Source organism: Myotis brandtii, unplaced genomic scaffold (assembly GCF_000412655.1).
Source record: "Myotis brandtii unplaced genomic scaffold, ASM41265v1 scaffold423, whole genome shotgun sequence".
Classification (NCBI taxonomy): domain Eukaryota; kingdom Metazoa; phylum Chordata; class Mammalia; order Chiroptera; family Vespertilionidae; genus Myotis; species Myotis brandtii.
Window position 1 is genome coordinate 1,953,114 of NW_005366214.1, and position 13,290 is coordinate 1,966,403.

The following is a 13,290-nucleotide window of genomic DNA, read 5'->3' on the forward strand; positions in this document are numbered from 1 at the left end:
ATGGGGTGAATAGGGCAGCCAACATTTCTCCCATATGTGAAAGTAATAAGACTTTGTTATATGAACATTATTATAGGCATCAACTCCAAATCCTTTCTAGGAAAAGAAAATAGAAGAGTTTCCAGATGTAACTGTTTTTCAATTTAGTCTTTTTCTTGGATTTTTAAATAATATGCTATAACTTTCTTGATTTGGGCACATTAGTGTTAAGAACAAATTAAGAACTAATTTGTTCTTAACACTAATAGTGCCAAATTTAGGATTACCAGCCTGTGTATTACCGTATTATTTAACTTCTTAAAGGTGGTTATCATCATCCCATACGAGTAAGGATACTCTCTATTTTTTACAACTACTTAATAAGAGGTATTTGGCTCATTCTTTGTGTGTTTAAATAAAAATCTATAAGCTTCACCAGTAAGTTTTTTTTTGGTAAATAAGAATTATTTTACTTATCTAAAAGTGTCTATAAGTTTGCATTCAATATAATTTTTCAACAGAATGGCTTTGGACTTCAATCATTGAGGATTGGCAGGCATCAATTCTAAATGTTTTAAAAGATTCTATTCTAATAATCCTATATAGTTTTAAAATTTTAATACTCATCAGCTTATTTCTGTTATTTTCCTTGAAAATATTACTCTATGACACTTGCTGTTTGTAAATACTCAAAGTTGTTAAAATTGTATAATTTAAAAACTCATACTGTTGTTTATTTATAAATGAATATATTTTATGCATATGTGTTGATAATACACTTTATGAGCCTCCTGCTATAATCAATTAAAGTGAAGGGATGCCTAATAAATGAAATGGATTAAGTTCATTCTAGAGAAGAATCATCAAATAGTGCTATCACCATATCCCACACACACTCACTAAGTAATCTTCAAATGCTATATTTTTAGGGATTTGTTGGCTATATTAGAAAGCTGTATCCACTGATGAATAACTGAGATAATTTGTATTCATTTATTTTATCCATGTCATTAACTCACCAAATAATGTGTTCCATATTTTAAAATATACTCTGGCTGTAACACCAACACTTCAGGAGACCATAATCTCCAAGCATACCGTGATCTGTATTACTCCTTTAATCAAGTTGTAACGCTGTCTCTATTTTGTCTTTAAATTTTTCAGTTTCCCACTCTATGAATGTTTCACATTTGCTTCTATTTTGGAGTTCTGTGTTTTCTGTGGTTTAGAAGTTAAATACTTCACCAGACTTAATGCAAAGAACTGAGAAACTATAAATAGACCAAACAACAACTTTCCTGCTGAGTGTGAGCTTTTCTACTAATTTTAAGGCTTTGAGGGAAGGTTCGTTTTCTCAAGCTCTAGAATGTTTATAGCTACTACTTACATTAAGTGGGAGCTGACCTAAAAACTAGCATCAGAAACTCTGCATCAGGAGTTCCCAGCCCTGGAAGTGTGCAAAATCTTTGTAATGGAGAGATGGGTACTTCTCTATTGGATATTCCGTGCATAATTTCATATCTCCACAACCTGTGGCTTCTTACAGATCACTCAGTGTAAATGTGCATAATATTTCTTGAATAACTGTGAATTGAGTGACTATTAGGTGATAGAGATAAATGGGCAAGCACATTTTGAAATGGCTGATTAATTTCCAAGTGATATATTGTGTATGATAATGGAAATTCTATGTTATAAAACAATTAGTATTTCTTACTATGTAATGCCTGTTTTGGGGGGAGAACAGGGGATAAGTTTTACTTTGATTGAGTCAGTTAACTTTTCTGTTACTTTTCAACCTTGTAATGGGATTTGGAATTGAGGGCCTAGATTTTAAAGTTTGTGTGTGTGTGTGTGTGTGTGTGTGTGCCCTAGATTTTAAAGTTGTGTGTGTGTGTGTGTGTGTGTGTGTGTGTGTGTGTGTGTGTTGACAATGAGACATTGACAAAATATTATCTTGAAAATATAATTTGATGATTTTGAGTTGACTCACTATGAAATTATAGATGTAGAGAAACTTTAAGCGTTATTCTTTGTCTATCCGGTTCCCTTTAGAGTCAAAGGAACAGATGATGATTCAGGTTCAGTAACCTGATGTAAGCCACACTTAATGGCAGAGCCTCAATTCTACCTCTAATCTTACATTTCCCAGTTTTTTTTCTCCCCTTCTCTCCTTTTCTAATGTGTATTTTTTCTTTAATAAATATTTGTTGAGCTCTTGAACTGTTCGAGGCATTGAGGTTAATGGCAGTGGTCAAAATAGAGAAAATTCCCTGCCCTCATGTGTTTATAGTCTAGTTAATTCTGTTCACTCCACATCATATGCTTTTTATTTCTCCAAGATACTAAAATCATAAATTATTCAAATTTAAAATTTTGATAGAAATATGGTAAGGATTTTCATTTCATCAGTGAGGTAAAATAAAATATGTAACAGACTTTTGAATGCTTTCATAATTAAAAATAGAAAGGGGAAATTTATGTATTGAGTATATTTTACCTATTGATGATGTACTTATCATCAATGAATATTTATTTATTATTTCATAGGTTTATGTACATATTTTATTAATTTAGTTTTATTTAAAAGTGTAAGGAAAAACATCTGTGAAAATAGTTTGCTATTTTTAAATTAAGTGTATTTATTAAGGGACATTTTGGAAAACATAAAGTAGAAAGAAAACAATAACATCATTTGAAGCTGATTGCTATAATTATTTAAATACATTCTCTTTTAGTCTTTTATCCCTTTTGATTTTTAACACAATGTGTCAATTGACAAATTAATAGCAATATAATATACTATATAGAACAACATAGAATAATAAAATGCAGTATACTTTGGTTTTTATCAAGATTATTTTTCTTTAAGAAAATAAGAGGTAGATAATTCATTCACAATTCATTTAGTCTTGGAGTTTCACTTTCATTTTTATGTACTTTATGATAGCTTGACCATAATCATATTTTTCTTTTTTTCCTTTTTAAAAATTTATCATTAGAAGATAAGCATTTTTTTGCATTTATTTCAAAAATTAGTTTTAATTCTGTATGAATTGATGATAGGTAGATAGACAAGTTTCCATTGTTATTGGACATTTATTTATTTACTTATGCCAATCTGGGATTGTGCTTAATAATACTACAATGAATATTACATGTGTTGGTTCTCATTCTTTTGATTGATTCCCAGAGGTGAAATTAGTAATAAGTCAAAGGCATTGATTATTTTTATGGTTACTATACATAAAAATCAAATAGTTGAAAACCAATGAGCACTTATAAATGGGAGAGAGGTTGTATTATGAGTGATCATTTGAGAACTGGTCACAGAAATGAAACATAAAGAAATATAATCTTTTTCTATCTGTTCAAAGACTTCCAGTTCCCCATATAGAAAGAGTAACAATGATGATAGAGGAAAAGAAATAAGAGGTAGATCAAAGCAGCCCTTTTAAAGACCTGTTATTTTCATAGCACCATGGACTCCGATAATATAACACTTGTTGATCTCTTCTATTAAACAATAATACATATAAATTATAAGACTAAATAAAATCTACCCATTATCCCATAATGCAGAGAGAACCTATCATTTTAATGCATTTGCTTTGTGCATATGCATGTTTCTGGCATATGGGATAAATGTATAAAATGCGGTCATACTATGTGTATGACTTACTATCCTGCTTTTATTATTTTACATAATGTGAACACTTCTCTGTTGCTTTTTTCAATTTATTTAGTGGCTGCATAATATTCCATAATTTATTTATTCATTTATATTTGTCTTATTTCTACCTTTTTGGGTATAGTAAATATTAATTCAGTGAACAGTTTTTAAGTAAATTGGTAGTTCTAATAATGTAATTAGAATAAATACATATAATTAGAATTACTAATTTAAAGAGAATGCCATTTCTGAAATTTATCTGTGTAAGTGGAGGTAAATTTTTATACCTAAAGTCTCCTTTAGGTTATCACGATGCTCTGTAGCCTTTCACACATTATTTGAGTCTCAGATCTATAATTATTCTTTTTTGGACAAATTTATGGCTATCAGATGGTAGTTGAGTTGTCAGTTTCACTAACTAAAAGAAATTTTTGAGGGTTCAGAAACAAGTGAAATTACTCAATATTAAATAAATATCCATTATGCTTATTTTGTGCTGATCATATGATTACATGGTGATTTTAATCACCTTCTCAATAATATATGTGTTTTCTTTTTCTATCTGAGAATGCTTTAGTGCCTTGTAATTCTCTAAGGATGTCCAAACTGCATGTGTGGGCAAATAATCTATAATCTCTCTCTCTCTCTCTCTCTCTCTCTCTCTCTCTCTCTCTCTCACACACACACACACACACACACACACTTCTATGGTTACATGTTATTTTTTCTTGCTGGTGGTCTGGCTGGCCTGACTTTGATCTTTAGGATGAGAACAGATATTTGCAGAAAGAGTAAGTCTTTGGCAGACTACCTATAAGAAGATTTTCCCACCTGCCTACGCCAGGGGCTCTTACCGAGCTGCCTCAACAGGAAGGGCAACTAAGTACTCTTGATTTGGGATGATGAATTGTTGACTTGAGGTCACCAATTGGAATGAACTCTGAAGTGTATAAGTAGACTTGTATGTGATTGCTAGAATTTTAAAAAGACATCCACATTTGACTACAGTAGGGCATTCTTCATGGAACTGTTCATGGCATAACACATCTGGGCCTCCACATTTACCCAACTCAGCTCCTTAGGCTCTGTAATTGTGTATGTGAGCTCTCGGGCTGCACCCTGAAGACTTGTATAAGTTTGACTTGGTGGAGAGAGAAGAGCATCCTTGGAGACTAAGTCATGGTAAGTTTTAGTCTGCCCGGAGCACAAAGCTTAGTTGCTGAATAATGTATGTTTAATATATGTTGAATCAGTTCCAGATTTATAAAGGCTGTAACAGTAGATCTTGTATATTGTATTTTACTGTCATCTGTACCAGAAGGGACAGAAGGGATGAAACTAAAAAAAAAAAATCTCCCTTGCTCCTTTTAGTCAGAATGGGATAAGTCAAGGTGGCAGAAGATAATGAAACTTTGTTAAAATGAGGTTTTTGGTTTCTCCATCTGATCTCACTTATTCATATCACTCCAGATTTCCATCAAGAACTGAATTCAGGGTGAATGCTTCATATATTCTGTAAAAGTGGTGTAAATTGTTATATGTGTACAGATGGGGTCCCACACTCAGGCTTGAAATTATCCTAGGAGATCAATACCATATATGAAACGGAGTAAAAATAGTAGTTAGCATAGTTACTATCCTAACTAGTGTAGATGCTTGAATACATATCTTATACTATTTTTCAGGGAAAGGTGATGTATTTGGAGACATCTTCTGGAAGGAAACCACCCTCGCTCACGCGTGTGCCAATGTCCGGGCACTGACATACTGTGACCTTCACATCATCAAGCGAGAAGCCTTGCTCAAAGTCCTGGATTTTTACACGGCGTTTGCAAACTCATTCTCAAGGAACCTCACTCTTACTTGCAATCTAAGGAAACGGGTATGTTATCTGGATCCACTTCCCCTTTTATTATCCAGAGGGATACTATGTCATGCTTTATTAGTGGAGGGTTGGAAAGTTATTTAATTTTCAGGAGTACATTCCCAGCAATGTGAAGTGACATCATTTTCTTTCCCCTTATTTATCTTTTGTTTACTTTTTAAGGGGGAAATAGCACCTGAATATATGGATAAAGATTTGAACCATTACAATTTAAGATGCAAAATGAAAAACAGACTTGAGGAAAAGCAAACAAGCTATACTATAATATAATTAGTTAGTTCTCGGGGTTTATAACTGCTAAAATTACTATTAGTGAATATTTCTCTATTATGTGGATTTTTTAAAGCTGGTAAGTTTAATCAAACTGGTTGTCTATTATATACTCCTGTTTCATTTTAAAATTCTTTAGTGATGAGAGAGAGAGAGAGAGAGAGAGAGACCGAGCATTCATTGGTTGCTTCTTATATGTGCCCTGACTGTAGATTGAACCTGCAAACTTGGCGTTATTGGGACAACACTCTAACTGAGCTACCTGGCCAGGGCCCGATTCACTCTAAAACTTCCTTCTGCATTAATTCTTATTCCCCATTAATTCTTTCCAAGCACACTATCTCTAAAAATAATTATCATCCACACTGTGTTCTACAAATAGGTATAAGGATTTTTTTTACTTTGCACTGCTGATGCAAATATAATCTTCATTGCCATTTTATTTTTTTATTGATGGTGTGACACATATTTAATTTGCATAAAGAAATCTCCTATTTCTGATTTGTAGGTCCTTGGACATTAGATAAGGCTCTTTTATTGCCAAGGATGAAATACACATTTGGATAACTGCATGGAAGGAATTTCATATAAAATGATTGCCTGTCTACTGTGGTGAAATATTTTGAAATAACAAGCCTTCCCTTCTACCCCATTAAAAAGAACCTTCCCTGTAGTTAACATGGAGGAAAAAAGTCAATCCAAGAGACAAATTAACTTCTCTACCGTAGGAACAGAGAAATGACAATAAGAAAATCAATGTACTTCCCTACTCCGGGTTCTAAAGGAGGATAAGGCTGCAGCAGTCATATTCATACTAGCTGTGTCACAATATTTTGTTCTGTCCTTGAATAGCATTTTTGGTCTCTATTTTTGTTAACAAATAGTTATTGAGCATCCACAGCCTGCAAGACAAAATGTAAAGAGCTGTCAGCAGCACAAAGACTAAACATAGAGTCTTTATGTCAAGGAGCCTACAGTCAGTTGTGATTATTATGTGAAACAAATTTGGGAAACATCTATTTGTGCAAGCAATTGAAAGTTAAGGTAGTGATGAATGTGGGTTGCTTATGTGTTAGGGAGCTCGGAGTCCCTTTAAGTATTAAGCAAAATTATGTCTCCTTTGGTGTATGCTCTACCTTCTCCAATGAAAGATTCCTTCTCTACAAGGCAGTCTGTTAGATATTTGAAGCTCTTATATTTTAAGTCTTTTACAATCTAAGTTTTTCTCATTTTGGAATCTTTTCACTTACTGCAAGATTATCAAAACTCCTATCTATGTTGTTATAGTCCTTGTTACAGTGATCTTATTTTTCATGGTCCTCCTCAAAGCATGTTGTTTACATAGAATTTCATCTGATGTTTATCATATTCCTGTGGGGAAAATAGGGCCATTATTTTCTCTTCAAAACACACAAGGAAGGAAACTCAGCCCCAGAGGAATTAATATCTAATCACTAATTGATATATTTACAATGCATAGACAGATAATTAAGAACTCACCAAGAGAAAATAAATTTTGGTTCTTCAAAATGAATTCATCACAAAGCTCTATTGCCCCTTTTTCTCTTTCATACATCTGAGCACGTGCTTATCACACACTCACACATGTGCACACACACACTTGTGTACACATACACACAGGTAGTAAGAGTTGAGTGCACATACCAGCTTGGTTGCCTCTGATAGAAAGAGAAGCTAGAGACAAAATCAAGTAGTTTTTGTAAGGAGATCTGAGAAAATATACTCCAGGGATTCATGAGAATAGTTACCATTTTGAGAGCCTACTTTATAGCCAGGTACTTCAACATATTTTACATATAATAACTAACCTTATTAAATGTCAACTACCCATAGACAACAAAACCCTGTATAATCTATTTTGTTGATGAGGAAGTAGACACACTCTCAGCAATTTACAGTTTCTCATTCATTCAATCTTTCCCAAATGAGCTACTAATAAAAAATATTTATTCTTATTGCTATTATTGTAAGGTTTCTTGCAATTAACATTTGTTGTGAATTGTATAATAAAACTATGTCTTTAGTGTGCTACTGACATCTCATAGCTGTCTTAACCATACTTAAAGGTGTGCTTCGAGTAAATTGGGGGATCCTATTGTGAGAGCCCTGATTTAGAGCCATCATTGGGTGCAGTTTTGGCCACATGAGCAGATCCAGTGGCTGAGTGAGAGGCTTGTATGGTGTGTAGTTCTTGGTGGCTGCCACAGGGAGGCATGCCACAGTGTTTTAGCTGCTTGCCTTTATCCCCATTAAGGAAAAATAATATTTTTGTTTTGCAAATATAGCTCTTACTAAACATCCTTAAGCCCCTTTATATGAAACTGGTAATTTCATCCAACAACCAGAGCAGGAGTTGGCAAGTTTTTCTGTCAAAGACCAGAAAGTCAATGTTTTAGGATCTGAGGGCCATATGGTTTCTGCCTCACTACTCACTGTTACCACTGCAGAGTCACAGCAGCTGCCTTAGCTTGGGCAGCCATCACAAAGTACCACAGACTGGGGGCCTTAAACAGCAGGAATTTATTTCTTACAGCTTGACCTATGTAAGTCACCTTTCTCTGGAATGCCAAAACGGTGTTTATTAACTTAAGGACCAGCCCTTATGTGTGGGTCTGAGAAAGCAAGCAGCACACCCAGTAGGTGCTATCTAAATTTTAAAGGATTCTAATCAGACTTTTAAAGCAGTTTCTGCACTTCTGCTCATTCCGCCTAGTGCGTATGCAGTGCTGTTTACCATTTGTGTAAAGGAGTTAACACAGCAGGTGTGACTGCTGTGCTTTGAAAGACGTGCTTGTGCAGTGGGCCATTGGCTGGCATCTGGGAACTTGAATTTCAAGAAGGTTCCCAAAACATCAAACTGGTTGTCTATTATATACTCCTGTTTCATTTTAAAATTCTTTAGTGATGAGAGAGAGAGAGAGAGAGAGAGACCGAGCATTCATTGGTTGCTTCTTATATGTGCCCTGACTGTAGATTGAACCTGCAAACTTGGCGTTATTGGGACAACACTCTAACTGAGCTACCTGGCCAGGGCCCGATTCACTCTAAAACTTCCTTCTGCATTAATTCTTATTCCCCATTAATTCTTTCCAAGCACACTATCTCTAAAAATAATTATCCACACTGACATGTTCTACAAATAGGTATAAGGATTTTTTTTTTACTTTGCACTGCTGATGCAAATATAATCTTCATTGCCATTTTATTTTTTTATTGATGGTGTGACACATATTAATTTGCATAAAGAAATCTCCTAGGTCTGATTTGTAGGTCCTTAGACATTAGATACGGCTCTTTTATTGCCAAGGATGAAATACACATTTGGACAACTGTACGGAAGGAATTTCATATAAAATGATTGCCTGTCTACTGTGGTGAAATATTTTGAAGTAACGAGCCTTCCCTTCTACCCCATTACACAGAACCTTCCCTGTAGTTAACATGGAGGAAAAAAGTCAATCCAAGAGACAAATTAACTTCTCTACCGTAGGAACAGAGAAATGACAATAAGAAAATCAATGTACTTCCCTACTCCGGGTTCTAAAGGAGGATAAGGCTGCAGCAGTCATATTCATACTAGCTGTGTCACAATATTTTGTTCTGTCCTTGAATAGCATTTTTGGTCTCTATTTTTGTTAACAAATAGTTATTGAGCATCCACAGCCTGCAAGACAAAATGTAAAGAGCTGTCAGCAGCACAAAGACTAAACACAGAGTCTTTATGTCAAGGAGCCTACAGTCAGTTGTGATTATTATGTGAAACAAATTTGGGAAACATCTATTTGTGCAAGCAATTGAAAGTTAAGGTAGTGATGAATGTGGGTTGCTTATGTGTTAGGGAGCTCGGAGTCCCTTTAAGTATTAAGCAAAATTATGTCTCCTCCTTTGGATGCTCTACCTTCTCCAATGAAAGATTCCTTCTCTACAAGGCAGTCTGTTAGATATTTGAAGCTCTTATATTTTAAGTCTTTTACAATCTAAGTTTTTCTCATTTTGGAATCTTTTCACTTACTACAAGATTATCAAAACTCCTATCTATGTTGTTACAGTCCTTGTTACGGTGATCTTTTTTGTCACTGTCCTCCTCAAAGCATGTTGTTTACACAGAATCTCATCTGATGTTTATCATATTCCTGTGGGGAAAATAGGGCCATTATTTTCTCTTCAAAACACACAAGGAAGGAAACTCAGCCCCAGAGGAATTAATATCTAATCACTAATTGATATATTTACAATGCATAGACAGATAATTAAGAACTCACCAAGAGAAAATAAATTTTGGTTCTTCAAAATGAATTCATCACAAAGCTCTATTGCCCCTTTTTCTCTTTCATACATCTGAGCACGTGCTTATCACACACTCACACATGTGCACACACACACTTGTGTACACATACACACAGGTAGTAAGAGTTGAGTGCACATACCAGCTTGGTTGCCTCTGATAGAAAGAGAAGCTAGAGACAAAATCAAGTAGTTTTTGTAAGGAGATCTGAGAAAATATACTCCAGGGATTCATGAGAATAGTTACCATTTTGAGAGCCTACTTTATAGCCAGGTACTTCAACATATTTTACATATAATAACTAACCTTATTAAATGTCAACTACCCATAGACAACAAAACCCTGTATAATCTATTTTGTTGATGAGGAAGTAGACACACTCTCAGCAATTTACAGTTTCTCATTCATTCAATCTTTCCCAAATGAGCTACTAATAAAAAATATTTTATTCTTATTGCTATTATTGTAAGGTTTCTTGCAATTAACATTTGTTGTGAATTGTATAATAAAACGATGTCTTTAGTGTGCTACTGACATCTCATAGCTGTCTTAACCATACTTAAAGGTGTGCTTCGAGTAAATTGGGGGATCCTATTGTGAGAGCCCTGATTTAGAGCCATCATTGGGTGCAGTTTTGGCCACATGAGCAGATCCAGTGGCTGAGTGAGAGGCTTGTATGGTGTGTAGTTCTTGGTGGCTGCCACAGGGAGGCATGCCACAGTGTTTTAGCTGCTTGCCTTTATCCCCATTAAGGAAAAATAATATTTTTGTTTTGCAAATATAGCTCTTACTAAACATCCTTAAGCCCCTTTATATGAAACTGGTAATTTCATCCAACAACCAGAGCAGGAGTTGGCAAGTTTTTCTGTCAAAGACCAGAAAGTCAATGTTTTAGGATCTGAGGGCCATATGGTTTCTGCCTCACTACTCACTGTTACCACTGCAGAGTGACAGCAGCTGCCTTAGCTTGGGCAGCCATCACAAAGTACCACAGACTGGGGGCCTTAAACAGCAGGAATTTATTTCTTACAGCTTGACCTATGTAAGTCACCTTTCTCTGGAATGCCAAAACGGTGTTTATTAACTTAAGGACCAGCCCTTATGTGTGGGTCTGAGAAAGCAAGCAGCACACCCAGTAGGTGCTATCTAAATTTTAAAGGATTCTAATCAGACTTTTAAAGCAGTTTCTGCACTTCTGCTCATTCCGCCTAGTGCGTATGCAGTGCTGTTTACCATTTGTGTAAAGGAGTTAACACAGCAGGTGTGACTGCTGTGCTTTGAAAGACGTGCTTGTGCAGTGGGCCCTTGGCTTGCATCTGGGAACTTGAATTTCAAGAAGGTTCCCAAAACTGATAAGATTGGCTCACTGTGCCCACACTATTTGTCCAAACAGTGTGGTTTATGCTTAGCATTTACCTCCAGGAATCTGGATTTGGTGTGTGCCAGGCATGTGACCAGCTTCCAATAACAATGCTGGGCACCATGTTCCTAGTGAGCCTCCCTGGTGGCGACTTTCCCAAGTGTTGTCCGGACTTGTTGCTGAAGGAATAGAAAGAGGACCTTTGGAGGCTTGTGCTTAGTGGCCCCTGGACTTCACCCACCACTGTTTCCCTTTGCTAAGTTTGCTTTGTATCCTTATGCTGTAGAAAGTCAAAGCCGTGACTATATGCTAAATTCTGTGAGTCCTCTTACTCTTAGCAAATCATCCAACCTGGGTGTGGTCTTAAGGACCACCAATGCACCATTTATAAAGGTTGATGAGAAATCTGTATTCTCATCAAATCTGTAGATATTTTGGTAATTTCACCATAACCCTTTCCCCATAAAAGATGCTGACACCTACTGAAAGTATGCTTTGTGAGTATAGAAGAAAGAAGTATTAAAAAGTTGGTGGGTATATTTGTTCACGAGGCTGTCAGCAATATTCCATTTCTTTGAAACCTAAAATAAATGCTACATTAGCACTTCTAACAACATTAAATGTGGCTGGGAATTTTTATTATTTCTAAGTATTTTCTTCACTTTCAAAATAGCCAGAACATATTTTCCTCCAGAATGACTGTTTAATAGGATGAGTGAAGAGTTTTATTTGTTATTTTCTGTACCTCTTCTGGTGAGACACTTTGATAAAGTGTGGCACAGAGAGTATTGGCTGGCTCAGTATATATTCAGTATACAACCATCACGCTCCTACTGTGTGACTATGGGGTTATGGAGGTAAAAGGCCAAGTGCCTGCTCTTCAGGAGCCTGCAATCTAGTGAGTCAGGTGAAAACATCATACTAGAGTCAGATATGAGAGGGCTACCCTCAGGGCACCAAGGGGGCATAGAGGAGATGAGTCTAATTCATCCCAGGAGATAGGTAGGGATTCCAGGAGGTGATGCGATGCTGGAGTTAGAATTTTATTTCAAACAGAGAAATATTCTAGAGCAAGGAAGGATCTTGCAGACTGTCTAGGTCCAATCTATTTTCTTTAAAGATGAGAGAACTGAGACCCAGAGAATTGCATGATTTGCTCAAGTTCACTTAGGTAATTAGCAGCAGAGGTGGGGCTGGAATCCAAGTCCTTTTAATCCCCTGGTGGCTGTATTTCTGCTGTTCAGCCCAGATTAGAAGCCTTATGTAGAAGATTGTGAGTAAAATACAATACTGAATTGTGTTCATTTTTAATAGGGAAGAAGGAAAGTATATGGTATGAGTTTGTATGAGATTCATAGTTTGATCTTAGTGTTTTGCACACTGATTCAGAATAAAACTAATAGTGGAGCCAAAAAAGAAAGCTGTATGTAGTGCTCAGAGTGCTTTCAAGACTCCCAGGCTCAGCATGAGCCATTGTATATGGTATGACCACAGCAGGTATGTCACTTTCATTATGAAAGGTCTTGTTTTAGTAAAAGCATGTAACTTACATATAGTATTGTTCAAGTGATGTTACTGAATATGGAAAATCTGGCTTTGCTGATACTACTGTGTTCTGATGTACGTACTCCTTGCTAATAGTTTTAAGAACTATTCTGACTGCTGCACCACCTACTATAAGCATTTATAAAAAGAAATTTTCTCACATTAAACAAAACCCCAATTTTTTATCTTTGTTTTTTGTTATTTTTAAGAGGTTAGCACTTTCACATTAGAAATTATGAAAAAAATTGGCAAATTTACTGCCAAATGTGGCA

General features: G+C 35.5%; 1 protein-coding gene across 1 annotated transcript in view; it reads left to right on the top strand.

The window, feature by feature from the left end:
• The window catches only part of KCNH5 (potassium channel, voltage gated eag related subfamily H, member 5), a 258,275-nt gene that overhangs the window by 189,343 nt on the left and 55,642 nt on the right, over positions 1-13,290 (top strand). The window contains exon 10 of the mRNA XM_005874040.2: positions 5,338-5,534. Coding sequence (XP_005874102.1) covers positions 5,338-5,534 — 197 coding nt within the window. The remainder of the gene's footprint in view (positions 1-5,337; positions 5,535-13,290) is intronic.